At 43.1% G+C, this 16,318-nt stretch overlaps 1 protein-coding gene across 1 annotated transcript in view; it reads right to left on the reverse strand.

The window, feature by feature from the left end:
- Positions 1-10,793, reverse strand: part of LOC311126733 (CD9 antigen-like) — a gene marked incomplete at both ends in the record, with an annotated part of 33,107 nt that extends 22,314 nt beyond the window's left edge. The window contains one exon of the mRNA XM_084200723.1: positions 10,691-10,793. Within this exon, the coding sequence (XP_084056849.1) occupies positions 10,691-10,793 (103 nt within the window). The remainder of the gene's footprint in view (positions 1-10,690) is intronic.
- Positions 10,794-16,318: the final 5,525 nt, after the last annotated feature.

The following is a 16,318-nucleotide window of genomic DNA, read 5'->3' on the forward strand; positions in this document are numbered from 1 at the left end:
TGTTCCTAGCTCCAACAGTGCAGTAGTAGCTAACAAGTCACAGCAATACACACAAATCTAAAAGTAAAAGAATGAAATTAAGAAATATATAAATATTAGGATGAACAATGTCTGAGTGGCGTTGATTAAAATACAGTAGAGTACAGAATATACATATGAAATGAGTAAAGCAGTATGTAAACATTATTAAAGTGACTAGTGATCCATTTCAAGTGACCAGTGATTCCATGTCTATGTCCATAGGGCAGCAGCCTCTAAGGTGCAGGGTTGAGTAACCGGGTGGTGGCCGGCTAGTGATGGCTATTTAACAGTCTGATGGCCTTGAGATAAAAGCTGTTTTTCAGTCTCTTGGTCCCAGCTTTGATGCACCTGTACTGACCTCACCTTCTGGATGATAGCGGGGTGAACAGGCCGTGGTTCAGGTGGTTGATGTCCTTGATGATCTTTTTGGCCTTCCTGTGACATTGGGTTTTGTAGGTGTTCTGGAGGGCAGGCAGTGTGCCCCCGGTGATGCATTGGGCAGACCGCACCACCCTCTGGAGAGCCCTGCGGTTGCGGGCGGTGCAGTTGCCATACCAGGCGGTGATACAGCTCGACAGGATGCTCTCAACTGTACATCTGTAAAAGCTTGTGAGGGTCTTAGGGGCCAAGCCGAATTTCTTCAGCCTCCTGAAGAGGCGCTGTTGCGCCTTCTTCACCACACTGTCTGTGTGGGTGGACCATTTCAGATTGTCTTGAAGCTTTTCACCTTCTCCACTGCGGTCCCGTCGATGTGAATAGGGGCGTGCTCTCTCTGATGGCCCCGAGCTTAATGATGAGCTTGGAGGGTACTATGGTGTTGAAGGCTGAGCTATAGTCAATGAACAGCATTCTGATGTAGGTATTCCTCTTGTCCAGATGGGATTGGGCAGTGTGCAGTGTGATGGCGATTGCATAGTCTGTGGATCTATTGGGGCGGTAAGCAAATTTAAGTGGGTCTAAGGTGACAGGTAAGGTAGAGGTGATATGATCCTTAACTAGCCTCTCAAAGCACTTCATGATGACAGAGGTGAGTGCTACGGGGCGATAGTCATTTAGTTCAGTTACCTTTGCTTTCTTGGATACAGGAACAATTGCGGACATCTTGAAGCAAATGGGGACAGCAGACTGGGATAGGGAGAGATTGAATATGTCCGTAAACACTCCAGCCAGCTGGTCTGCGCATGCTCTGAGGACGCGGCTAGGGATACCGTCTGACCGGCAGCCTTGCGAGGGTTAACACGCTTAAATGTCTTACTCACGTCGGCCACGGAGAACGAGAGCCCACAATCCTTGGGAGCGGACACTGTGTTATCCTCAAAGCAGGTGAAGAAGGTCTTTAGCTTGCCTGGGAGCAAGACGTCGGTGTCCGCGCCGTGGCTGGTTTTCCCTTTGTAATCCGTGATTGTCTGTAGACCCTGCCACATACGTCTCGTGTCTGATCCGTTGAATTGCGACTCCACTTTGTTTCTGTACTGACGTTTTGCCTGTTTGATTGCCTTACGGAAGGAATAATTACACAGTTTGTATTCAACCATATTCCCAGTCACCTTGCCATGGTTAAATGCAGTGGTTCGCGCTTTCAGTTTTGCGTGAATGCTGCCATCTATCCACAGTTTTTGGTTTGAGTAGGTTTTAATAGTCAACATCCCCTATACACTTCCTGATGAACTCAGTCACCGTGTCCGTGTATACGTCAATTCTATTCTCAGAGACAACCCGGAACATATCCCAGTCTGCGTACTTCCTGTTTGAGTTTCTGCCTATAGGAAGGGAGGAGCAGAATGGAGTTGTGATCTGATTTGCCGAAGGGAGGGCAGGGGAGGGCCTTGTAGCCATCCCGGAAGGGAGAGTAGCAACGGTCCAGAGTTCTTGTAGCACGAGTACTCCAGGCAATGTGTTGATAGAACTTGTTTGTTTTACAATCAAAAATATTTTGCATCTTCAAAGTGGTACGCATGTTGTGTAAATCAAATGATACAAACCCCCAAAAAATCCATTCAAATTCCAGGTTGTAAGGCAACAAAATAGGAAAAATGCCAAGGGGGGTGAATACTTTCGCAAGCCACTGTAGCTGACATTGTGTCTATAGACTAACTAACCATATAACTGACAATGTGTCTATAGACTAACTAACCATATAGCTGACATTGTGTCTATAGACTAACTAACCATATAACTGACAATGTGTCTATAGACTAACTAACCATATAACTGACAATGTGTCTATAGACTAACTAACCATATAGCTGACAGTCTGTCTATAGATTAACTAACCATATAGCTGACAGTGTTTCTGTCTATAGACTAACTAACCCTATAGCTGACAGTGTATCTATAGACTAACTAACCCTATAGCTGACAGTGTGTCTATAGACTAACTAACCATATAGCTGACAGTGTATCTGTCTATAGACTAACTAACCCTATAGCTGACAGTGTATCTATAGACTAACTAACCATATAGCTGACAGTGTATCTATAGACTAACTAACCATATAGCTGACAGTGTATCTATAGACTAACTAACCATATAGCTGACAGTGTATCTATAGACTATCTAACCATATAGCTGACAGTGTATCTATAGACTAACTAACCATATAGCTGACAGTGTATCTATAGATTAACTAACCATTTAGCTGACAGTGTCTCTATAGACTAACTAACCATATAGCTGACAGTGTATCTATAGACTATCTAACCATATAGCTGACAGTGTATCTATAGACTAACTAACCCTATAGCTGACAGTGTGTCTGTCTATAGACTAACTAACTATATAGCTGACAGTGTATCTATAGACTAACTAACCATATAGCTGACAGTGTATCTATAGACTAACTAACCATATAGCTGACAGTGTCTCTATAGACTAACTAACCATATAGCTGACAGTGTATCTATAGACTATCTAACCATATAGCTGACAGTGTATCTATAGACTAACTAACCCTATAGCTGACAGTGTGTCTGTCTATAGACTAACTAACTATATAGCTGACAGTGTATCTATAGACTAACTAACCATATAGCTGACAGTGTATCTATAGACTAACTAACCATATAGCTGACAGTGTCTCTATAGACTAACTAACCATATAGCTGACAGTGTATCTATAGACTATCTAACCATATAGCTGACAGTGTCTCTATAGACTAACTAACTATATAGCTGACAGTGTATCTATAGACTAACTAACCATATAGCTGACAGTGTTTCTGTCTATAGACTAACTAACCCTATAGCTGACAGTGTATCTATAGACTAACTAACCCTATAGCTGACAGTGTGTCTATAGACTAACTAACCATATAGCTGACAGTGTGTCTATAGACTAACTAACCATATAGCTGACAGTGTTTCTGTCTATAGACTAACTAACCCTATAGCTGACAGTGTATCTATAGACTAACTAACCCTATAGCTGACAGTGTGTCTATAGACTAACTAACCATATAGCTGACAGTGTATCTATAGACTAACTAACCATATAGCTGACAGTGTATCTATAGACTAAATAACCATATAGCTGACAGTGTGTCTATAGACTAACTAACCCTATAGCTGACAGTGTGTCTATAGACTAACTAACCATATAGCTGACAGTGTATCTGTCTATAGACTAACTAACCCTATAGCTGACAGTGTATCTATAGACTAACTAACCATATAGCTGACAGTGTATCTATAGACTAACTAACCATATAGCTGACAGTGTATCTATAGACTATCTAACCATATAGCTGACAGTGTATCTATAGACTAACTAACCATATAGCTGACAGTGTATCTATAGACTAACTAACCATATAGCTGACAGTGTCTCTATAGACTAACTAACCATATAGCTGACAGTGTATCTATAGACTATCTAACCATATAGCTGACAGTGTGTCTATAGACTAACTAACCATATAGCTGACAGTGTATCTATAGACTAACTAACTATATAGCTGACAGTGTATCTATAGACTAACTAACCAAATAGCTGACAGTGTTTCTGTCTATAGACTAACTAACCATATAGCTGACAGTGTATCTATAGACTAACTAACTATATAGCTGACAGTGTATCTATAGACTAACTAACCATATAGCTGACAGTGTATCTATAGACTAACTAACTATATAGCTGACAGTGTATCTATAGACTAACTAACTATATAGCTGACAGTGTATCTATAGACTATCTAACCATATAGCTGACAGTGTATCTATAGACTAACTAACTATATAGCTGACAGTGTATCTATAGACTAACTAACCATATAGCTGACAGTGTATCTATAGACTAACTAACTATATAGCTGACAGTGTATCTATAGACTATCTAACCATATAGCTGACAGTGTATCTATAGACTAACTAACCATATAGCTGACATTGTGTCTATAGACTAACTAACCATATAGCTGACAGTGTATCTATAGACTAACTAACCATATAGCTGACAGTGTATCTATAGACTAACTAACCATATAGCTGACAGTGTATCTATAGACTAACTAACCATATAGCTGACAGTGTGTCTATAGACTAACTAACTATATAGCTGACAGTGTATCTATAGACTAACTAACTATATAGCTGACAGTGTCTCTATAGACTAACTAACCATATAGCTGACAGTGTATCTATAGACTATCTAACCATATAGCTGACAGTGTATCTATAGACTAACTAACCATATGGCTGACATTGTGTCTATAGACTAATTAACCATATAACTGACAGTGTGTCTATAGACTAACTAACTATATAGCTGACAGTATATCTATAGACTATCTAACCATATAGCTGACAGTGTGTCTATAGACTAACTAACCATATAGCTGACAGTGTATCTATAGACTAACTAACTATATAGCTGACAGTGTTTCTATAGACTAACTAACTATATAGCTGACAGTGTATCTATAGACTAACTAACCATATAGCTGACAGTGTATCTATAGACTAACTAACTATATAGCTGACAGTGTATCTATAGACTAACTAACTATATAGCTGACAGTGTATCTATAGACTATCTAACCATATAGCTGACAGTGTATCTATAGACTAACTAACTATATAGCTGACAGTGTATCTATAGACTAACTAACCATATAGCTGACAGTGTATCTATAGACTAACTAACTATATAGCTGACAGTGTATCTATAGACTATCTAACCATATAGCTGACAGTGTATCTATAGACGAACTAACTATAAAGCTGACAGTGTATCTATAGACTAACTAACTATATAGCTGACAGTGTATCTATAGACTAACTAACTATATAGCTGACAGTGTATCTATAGACTAACTAACCATATAGCTGACAGTGTATCTATAGACTAACTAACTATATAGCTGACAGTGTATCTATAGACTATCTAACCATATAGCTGACAGTGTATCTATAGACTAACTAACTATATAGCTGACAGTGTATCTATAGACTAACTAACTATATAGCTGACAGTGTATCTATAGACTAACTAACTATATAGCTGACAGTGTAACTATAGACTAACTAACCATATAGCTGACAGTGTATCTATAGACTAACTAACTATATAGCTGACAGTGTATCTATAGACTAACTAACTATATAGCTGACAGTGTATCTATAGACTAACTAACCATATAGCTGACAGTGTATCTATAGACTAACTAACTATATAGCTGACAGTGTATCTATAGACTAACTAACTATATAGCTGACAGTGTATCTATAGACTATCTAACCATATAGCTGACAGTGTATCTATAGACTAACTAACCATATAGCTGACATTGTGTCTATAGACTAATTAACCATATAACTGACAGTGTGTCTGTCTATAGACTAACTAACCATATAGCTGACAGTGTATCTATAGACTAACTAACCATATAGCTGACAGTGTATCTATAGACTAACTAACCATATAGCTGACAGTGTATCTATAGACTAACTAACCATATAGCTGACAGTGTGTCTATAGACTAACTAACTATATAGCTGACAGTGTATCTATAGACTAACTAACTATATAGCTGACAGTGTCTCTATAGACTAACTAACCATATAGCTGACAGTGTATCTATAGACTATCTAACCATATAGCTGACAGTGTATCTATAGACTAACTAACCATATAGCTGACATTGTGTCTATAGACTAATTAACCATATAACTGACAGTGTGTCTATAGACTAACTAACTATATAGCTGACAGTATATCTATAGACTAACTAACCATATAGCTGACAGTGTGTCTGTCTATAGACTAACTAACCATATAGCTGACAGTGTATCTATAGACTAACTAACTATATAGCTGACAGTGTATCTATAGACTAACTAACCATATAGCTGACAGTGTATCTATAGACTAACTAACTATATAGCTGACAGTGTATCTATAGACTAACTAACTATATAGCTGACAGTGTATCTATAGACTATCTAACCATATAGCTGACAGTGTATCTATAGACTAACTAACTATATAGCTGACAGTGTATCTATAGACTAACTAACCATATAGCTGACAGTGTATCTATAGACTAACTAACTATATAGCTGACAGTGTATCTATAGACTATCTAACCATATAGCTGACAGTGTATCTATAGACTAACTAACCATATAGCTGACATTGTGTCTATAGACTAATTAACCATATAACTGACAGTGTGTCTGTCTATAGACTAACTAACCATATAGCTGACAGTGTATCTATAGACTAACTAACCATATAGCTGACAGTGAATCTATAGACTAACTAACCATATAGCTGACAGTGTATCTATAGACTAACTAACCATATAGCTGACAGTGTGTCTATAGACTAACTAACTATATAGCTGACAGTGTATCTATAGACTAACTAACTATATAGCTGACAGTGTCTCTATAGACTAACTAACCATATAGCTGACAGTGTATCTATAGACTATCTAACCATATAGCTGACAGTGTATCTATAGACTAACTAACCATATAGCTGACATTGTGTCTATAGACTAATTAACCATATAACTGACAGTGTGTCTATAGACTAACTAACTATATAGCTGACAGTATATCTATAGACTAACTAACCATATAGCTGACAGTGTGTCTGTCTATAGACTAACTAACCATATAGCTGACAGTGTATCTATAGACTAACTAACCATATAGCTGACAGTCTGTCTATAGACTAACTAACATATAGCTGACAGTGTATCTATAGACTAACTAACCATATAGCTGACAGTGTGTCTGTCTATAGACTAACTAACCATATAGCTGACAGTGTGTCTGTCTATAGACTAACTAACCATATAGCTGACAGTGTGTCTGTCTATAGACTAACTAACCATATAGCTGACAGTGTGTCTGTCTATAGACTAACTAACCATATAGCTGACAGTGTATCTATAGACTAACTAACCATATAGCTGACAGTGTGTCTGTCTATAGACTAACTAACCATATAGCTGACAGTGTGTCTATAGACTAACTAACCATATAGCTGACAGTGTGTCTGTCTATAGACTAACTAACCATATAGCTGACATTGTGTCTATAGACTAATTAACCATATAGCTGACAGTGTGTCTGTCTATAGACTAACTAACCATATAGCTGACATTGTGTCTATAGACTAATTAACCATATAGCTGACAGTGTGTCTGTCTATAGACTAACCATATAGCTGACATTGTGTCTATAGACTAATTAACCATATAGCTGACAGTGTGTCTATAGACTAACTAACCATATAGCTGACAGTCTGTCTATAGACTAACTAACCATATAGCTGACAGTGTATCTATAGACTAACTAACCATATAGCTGACAGTCTGTCTATAGACTAACTAACCATATAGCTGACAGTGTATCTATAGACTAACTAACCATATAGCTGACAGTGTGTCTGTCTATAGACTAACTAACCATATAGCTGACAGTGTGTCTGTCTATAGACTAACTAACCATATAGCTGTGTCTGTCTTTAGACTAACTAACCATATAGCTGACAGTGTGTCTGTCTATAGACTAACTAACCATATAGCTGACAGTGTATCTATAGACTAACTAACCATATAGCTGACAGTGTGTCTGTCTATAGACTAACTAACCATATAGCTGACAGTGTGTCTATAGACTAACTAACCATATAGCTGACAGTGTGTCTGTCTATAGACTAACTAACCATATAGCTGACATTGTGTCTATAGACTAATTAACCATATAGCTGACAGTGTGTCTGTCTATAGACTAACTAACCATATAGCTGACATTGTGTCTATAGACTAATTAACCATATAGCTGACAGTGTGTCTGTCTATAGACTAACTAACCATATAGCTGACATTGTGTCTATAGACTAATTAACCATATAGCTGACAGTGTGTCTATAGACTAACTAACCATATAGCTGACAGTCTGTCTATAGACTAACTAACCATATATCTGACAGTGTATCTATAGACTAACTAACCATATAGCTGACAGTGTATCTATAGACTAACTAACCATATAGCTGACATTGTGTCTATAGACTAATTAACCATATAGCTGACAGTGTGTCTGTCTATAGACTAACTAACCATATAGCTGACATTGTGTCTATAGACTAATTAACCATATAGCTGACAGTGTATCTATAGACTAACTAACTATATAGCTGACAGTGTATCTATAGACTAACTAACCATATAGCTGACAGTGTATCTATAGACTAACTAACCATATAGCTGACAGTGTGTCTATAGACTAACTAACTATATAGCTGACAGTGTATCTATAGACTAACTAACCATATAGCTGACAGTGTATCTATAGACTAACTAACTATATAGCCGACAGTGTATCTATAGACTATCTAACCATATAGCTGACAGTGTATCTATAGACTAACTAACCATATAGCTGACAGTGTATCTATAGACTAACTAACCATGTAGCTGACAGTGTTCTGTCTATAGACTAACTAACCATATAGCTGACAGTGTATCTATAGACTAACTAACCATATAGCTGACAGTCTGTCTATAGACTAACTAACCATATAGCTGACAGTCTGTCTATAGACTAACTAACCATATAGCTGACAATGTGTCTATAGACTAACTAACCATATAGCTGACAGTGTATCTATAGACTAACTAACCATATAGCTGACAGTGTATCTATAGACTAACTAACCATATAGCTGACAATGTGTCTATAGACTAACTAACTATATAGCTGACAGTGTATCTATAGACTAACTAACCATATAGCTGACATTGTGTCTATAGACTAACTAACCATATAGCTGACAGTGTATCTATAGACTAACTAACCATATAGCTGACAGTGTATCTATAGACTAACTAACCATATAGCTGACAATGTATCTATAGACTATCTAACCATATAGCTGACAGTGTATCTATAGACTAACTAACCATATAGCTGACAGTGTATCTATAGACTATCTAACCATATAGCTGACAGTGTATCTATAGACTAACTAACCATATAGCTGACAGTGTATCTGTCTATAGACGTGTCTGGTGAGTATGCAGGCCATGGAAGAACTGGGACATTTTCAGCTTCCAGGAATTGTGTACAGACCCTTGCGACATGGGGCCGTGCATTATCATGCTGAAACATGAGGTGATGGCGGCGGATGAATGGCACGACAATGGGCCTCAGGATCTCGTCATGGTATCTCTGTGCATTCAAATTGCCATCGATAAAATGCAATTTTGTTCGTTGTCCGTAGCTTATGCCTGCCCATACCATAACCCCACCGCCACCATGGAGCACTCTGTTCACAACGATGAGATCAGCTAACTGCTCTCCCACACGACGCCATACACGCTGTCTGCCATCTGCCCGGTACAGTTGAAACCGGGATTCATCCGTGAAGAGCACACTTCTCCAGCGTGCCAGTAGCCATCGAAGGTGAGCATTTGCCCACTGAAGACGGCTACGACGCCAAACTGCAGTCAGGTCAAGACCCTGGTGAGGATGACGAGCACGCAGATGAGCTTCCCTGAGACGGTTTCTGAAAGTTTGTGCAGAAATTCTTTGTTTGTGCAAACCCACAGTTTCTTAAACTGTCCAGGGGGCCGGTCTCAGATGATCCCGCAGGTGAAGAAGCCGGATGTGGAGGTCCTGGGCTGGCGTGGTTACACATGGTCTACGGTTGTGAGGCCGGTTTGACGTACTGCCAAATTCTCTAAAACAACGTGGAGGCGGCTTATGGTAGAGAAATTAACATTACATTATCTGGCAACAGCTCTGGTGGAAATTCCTGCAGTCAGCATGCCAATTGCACACTCCGTCAAAACTTGAGACATTTTATAGTGGCCTTTTATTGTTCCCAGCAGGTGCGCATGTCGCGTTTATATTTTTGTTCAGTATAGCATCACCAATATCTTTTTTTCTAGTAGTGGGTGGGGTAAGACAACGCTGTTTTAGGACTGCTCCTTTTCATACAGCTTAAAAACAACACTTTTGTGACCCTATTGAAATTACAATCCTCACTTCTTCTCAAGGGCCACTTTCAGCCTTTCTGACATCACAAGTCATTGGCTGACATTATGTCTCTCCTCCATGCTCATTGGTTCATGTATAAGTCTCCTCCAGTCCCATTGGCTAACTCACACGTCCCCTCCCTTCTGATTGGCTGATTCCTGTCCCTGTACTCACCATAAAAGAAGGTGCCTGGCGCTCCGTCTCCTTTCAGCAGAGTGACGGTCTCAGGATCGAACCGCAACCACAACCCAACCGCTAGGACCAACGAGCCCATCAACTAGAGAGAGGAGAGAGGAGGAGAGAGATAAGCGAGAGATAGAGAAGGCTTTTTACTCACATTTTCCCTCAACAACAGCCCATCAACATCCACCTACATCGCACACACACACACTCTCTCTCTCCTCTCCTCTCCTCTCCTCTCCTCTCCTCTCCTCTCCTCTCCTCTCCTCTCCTCTCCCCTTAGGCCTTGTCTAGGACAATTCCATGTAAAATCTCCCTCAGCTTTTTAAAGCGACCATATTTTCCATTTTACTCTTAAATATCTGCTCCGGATTTACATTCAAAGATGTCTGCAGAAAGGATGAGTTAGACATGTTTTATATTGGTTACTGAACTACAGTAGGGGAAGTGGATTTACATCTGGTAACGGAATGACATCATGGGTCCCTGATCTGTACTATACAGAAATACATAATTATGGATATGAATATCATTCTCTTCATGGTAATATATCCTAAATAGGTACATACTTCATTTGCTTATTTGGCTTCTACACACTGGCTATTATTGTAATGACCTCCTTCCCCAAACAAGACCACACTTGGTTGGTCCAGCCCAGACCAAATCTGAACCAATCATAGACGTCTATTTTTCACAAGTTTGGACATCAATGTACAGCACAGTAGAGTTCAGTACTGTTCAGTAGAGTAGAGTTCAGTAGAGTAGAGTTCAGTTCAGTTCAGTAGAGTAGAGTAGAGTTCAGTAGAGTAGAGTAGAGTTCAGTAGAGTAGAGTAGAGTTCAGTTCAGCAGAGTAGTGTTCAGTACAGTAGAGCTCAGTTCAGTAGAGTAGAGTTCAGTAGAGTACAGTTCAGAACAGTAGTAGAGTTCAGTACAGTAGAGTTCAGTACAGTGGAGTAGAGTTCAGTAGAGTTCAGTAGGGTAGATTTCAGTACAGTAGTAGAGTTCAGTACAGTTCAGTAGGGTAGAGTTCAGTTCAGTAGTAGAGTTCAGTACAGTTCAGTAGAGTAGAGTTCAGTTCAGTAGTAGAGTTCAGCACAGTAGAGTAGAGTTCAGTAGAGATCAGTTTAGTACTGTACAGTTCAGTAGAGTTCAGCACAGTAGAGTAGAGTTCAGTTCAGTAGAGTTCAGTTCAGTAGAGTTCAGTTCAGTAGAGGAAGTAAAGTAGATACTTTTTGGCCATTTCAGCCACACCCGTTGCTGCAATCTCCATAGACAAACATTGGCCGTAGAATGGCCCGTACTGAAGAGCTCAGTGACTTTCAACGTGGCACCGTCACAGGATGTCACCTTTCCAACAAGTCAGTTCGTCAACTTTCTGCCCTGCTAGAGATGCCCTGGTCAACTGTAAGTGCTGTTATTGTGAAGTGGAAACGTCTAGGAACAACAACGGCTCAGCTGCGAAGTGGTAGGCCACACAAGCTCACTTTCACCATCTGGCAGTCCGACAGACAAATCTGGGTTTGGCGAATGCCAAGAGAACCCTACATACCCGAATACATAGTGCCAACTGTAAAGTTTGGTGGAGGAGGAATAATTGTCTGGGGCTGTTTTTCATGATTCAGGTTAGGCCTCTTAGTTCCAGGGAAGGGTAAGCAAAGCTACAGCATACAATGGCATTCTGGATGATTCTGTGCGTCCAACTTTGTGGCAACAGTTTGGGGAAGGCCCTTTCAGCATGAAAATGCCCCAATGCACAAAGTGAGGTCCATAAAGAAATGGTTTGTCTAGATCGGTGTGGAAGAACTTGACTGGCCTGCACTGAGCCCTATCCTCAACCCCATGGGACACCTTTGGGATGAATTGGAATGCTGACTGTGAGCCAGGCATAATTGCCCAACATCAGTGCCCGACCTCACTAATGCTCTTGTGGCTGAAGGAAGCAAGTCCCCGCAGCAATGTTCCAACATCTAGTGGAAAGCCTTCCCAGAAGAGTGGAGGCTGTTATAGAAGCAAAGGGGGGGACCAACTCCATATTAATGCCCTCTTTTAAGACTTTTTCTGGTAGATGTTTTCTAAGACCATATTTTTTTAAGCCTGTGCTTATTCCTAATTTTAAGGATGGAAAATGTATATGAAGCGACCCACACCTACTTCACAGACACACACACACACAACCTAAACCGGATAATTGGGGAAAACGTTCTTCTTGCAAAGCATGTAAACGATTCAATCAAATGTATTAAATAACTGAATTATATTAATCTGACTTCACAATAATCGTATTATTGTGTGCATGCAACCGTCAGGAAGAGGAGAGAGAGGGTCAGGAAGAGGAGAGAGAGGGTCAGGAAGAGGAGAGAGAGGGTCAGGAAGAGGAGAGAGAGGGTCAGGAAGAGGAGAGGACCAATGACTAGAAGAGAGTGTGAGTGAGAGTAGAGAGGGGGGAGAGAGGAGAGAGGAGGGAGAGAGGAGAGAGGGGGGAGAGCGGAGAGGGGAGAGGGGGGGAGAGGAGAGAGGGGGGAGAGCGGAGAGGGGGAGAGCGGAGGAGAGGAGAGAGGGGGGAGAGAGGAGAGAGGGGGGATAAAGGAGAGAGGGGGGAGAGAGGAGAGGGGGGGAGAGGAGAGAGGGGGGATAAAGTAGAGAGGGGGGAGAGAGGAGAGAGGGGGGAGAGAGGAGAGAGGGGGGATAGAGGAGGGGGGGATAGAGGAGGGGGGGATAGAGGAGGGGGGGAGAGGAGAGAGGGGGGATAAAGGAGAGAGAGGAGAGGGGGGGAGAGGAGAGAGGGGGATAGAGGAGAGGGGGGAGGAGAGGGGGGAGAGGAGGGAGGGGGGATAAAGGAGAGAGGGGGAGAGAGGAGAGGGGGGTAGAGGAGAGATGAGAGAGGAGGAGATAGAGGAGAGAGGGGGAGATAGTGGAGAGAGAGGAGAGAGGGGGGAGAGAGGGGGAGAGAGAGGAGAGAGGAGAGATGGGGAGAGGGGGGATAGAGGAGAGAGGGGGAGAGAGGAGAGAGGGAGAGGGGAGAGAAGGGGATAGAGGAGAGAGGGGGAGAGAGGAGGGAGGTTGGAGGGAGAGGGGATAGAGGAGACAGGGGGAGAGAGGAGAGGGGGAGAGGGGGGGATAGAGGAGAGGGGAGATAGTGGAGAGGGGGAGAGAGGAGGAGAGAGGAGAGAGGGGGGACAGAGGAGAGGGTGGGGAGAGAGGAGAGAGGGGGATAGAGGAGGGGTGGATATAGGAGAGGGTGGGGAGAGAGGATAGGGGGAGATTGGAGGGAGAGAGGAGAAGGGAGGGGGGGATAGAGCAGAGAGGGGGGAGAGAGGATGGAGGGGGAGAGAGGAGGGGGGGTAGAGGAGAGATGAGAGAGGGGGAGATAGTGGAGAGAGAGAGAGGGGGGATAAAGGAGAGAGGGTGGAGAGAGGGGGGGTAGAGGAGAGATGAGATAGGAGGAGATAGAGGAGAGAGGGGAGATAGTGGAGAGAGGAGAGAGGGGGAGAGGGGATAGAGGAGAGAGGAGAGAGGGGGAGAGAGGAGGGGGGGTAGAGGAGAGATGAGAGAGGGGGAGATAGTGGAGAGAGGGGGGAGAGAGGAGAGAGAGGAGAGCGGGGGAGAGAGGAGAGAGGGGGGAGAGAGGAGGGGGGGTAGAGGAGAGATGAGAGAGGGGAGATAGTGGAGAGAGAGGAGAGAGGGGGGAGAGAGGAGAGAGAGGAGAGCGGGGGTAGAGGAGAGATGAGAGAGGGGGAGATAGAGGAGAGAGGGGAGATAGTGGAGAGAGAGGAGAGAGGGGGGAGAGAGGAGAGCGGGAGTAGAGGAGAGATGAGAGAGGGGGAGATAGAGGGGAGATAGTGGAGAGAGAGGAGAGAGGGGGGAGAGAGGAGAGAGGGGGGAGAGGGGATAGAGGAGAGAGGGGGGGATAGAGGAGAGAGGGGGAGAGAGGAGAGTGGGGGAGGGGGGATAGAGGAGAGAGGGGGAGAGAGGAGGGAGGTTGGAGGGAGAGGGGATAGAGGAGACAGGGGGAGAGAGGAGAGGGGGAGAGGGGGGGATAGAGGAGAGAGAGGGAGAGAGCAGAGAGGGGGAGGGGAGATAGAGAGGGGATAGAGGAGAGAGAGGAGGAGAGAGGAGAGAGGGGGGGCAGAGGAGAGGGTGGGGAGAGAGGAGAGAGGGGGATAGAGGAGGGGTGGATATAGGAGAGGGTGGGGAGAGAGGAGAGGGGGAGATTGGAGGGATAGAGGAGAAGGGAGGGGGGGATAGAGCAGAGAGGGGGGAGAGAGGATGGAGGGGGAGAGAGGAGGGAGAGGGTAAGAGCAGAGAGGGGGAGAGGGGAGAGAGGAGGAGAGAGGAGGGGTGGATAGAGTAGAGGGTGGGGAGAGAGGAGAGAGGGGGGAGGGGGAGAGAGGAGAGAGGGGGGACAGAGGAGAGAGGAGAGAGGGGGGAGAGAGCAGAGAGGAGAGAGGGGGGATAGAGGAGTGGTGGATAGAGGAGAGAGGGGGGATAGAGGAGAGGTGGATAGAGGAGAGGGTGGGGAGAGAGGAGAGAGGGGGGATAGAGGAGAGAGGGGGGATAGAGGAGAGGTGGATAGAGGAGAGAGGAGAGAGGGGGGAGAGAGCAGAGAGGAGAGAGGGGGGATAGAGGAGTGGTGGATAGAGGAGAGAGGGGGGATAGAGGAGAGGTGGATAGAGGAGAGAGGGGGGATAGAGGAGAGGGTGGGGAGAGAGGAGAGAGGGGGGATAGAGGAGAGGGTGGGGAGAGAGGAGAGAGGGGGGATAGAGGAGAGGGTGGGGAGAGAGGAGAGAGGGGGGATAGAGGAGAGGGTGGGGAGAGAGGAGAGAAGGGGATAGAGGAGAATAGAGGAGAGAGTGTGTATTTGAGAGTGTGTGTTTGAGAGTGTGTGTGTGTTTGTGAGAGAGTGTGTGTGTGTGAGAGAGTGAGTGAGTGTGTTTGTGTGTGTGTGAGAGAGTGAGTGAGTGTCCTAGTCTCCTAGCTAGTCTATGGTGAGGTTTATTAGATGGGGTATTTCTGGACACAGTGGAAATATCTGGCTGGGTCTTGGCTGTTATGGGCTTTTTATTGAGGGAGTTTTACAGTGTAGGTTTTAATGGTGTAGTTTAATGGTCGTTTTGGGAGGGTAATTTCCATGAGCAGTAGAACTGTTCTGTTGTCCATATTAGAGGAGAGGAGTGAGGACTGATGGTTTGGAAAGCGGCAGGTTATTGGTCTCATTTAACCTGTATCTCAACATAAGTCAATGTGAGCTTTGTAATATCGTTGCCGAAAAGCGACATGAACAGTCGTGGTCAAAAGTTTTGAGAATGACACAAATATAAATTTTCACAAAGTCTGCTGCCTCAGTTTTTATGATGGCAATTTGCATAAACTCCAGAATGTCATGAAGAGTGATCAGATGAATTGCAATTAATTGCAAAGTCCCTCTTTGCCATGAAAATGAACTTAATCCCCAAAAACATTTCCACTGCAATTCATCCCTGTCACAAAAGGACCAGCTGACATCATGTCAGTGATTATCTCGTTAACACAGGTGAGAGTGTTGACGAGGACAAGGCTGGAGATCACTCTGTCATGCTGATTGAGTTAGAATAACAGACTGGAAGCTTTAAAAGGAGGGTGGT

This window comes from Coregonus lavaretus, assembly GCF_964263955.1.
Source record: "Coregonus lavaretus genome assembly, contig: HAP1_SCAFFOLD_1164, whole genome shotgun sequence".
Lineage (NCBI taxonomy): Eukaryota > Metazoa > Chordata > Actinopteri > Salmoniformes > Salmonidae > Coregonus > Coregonus lavaretus.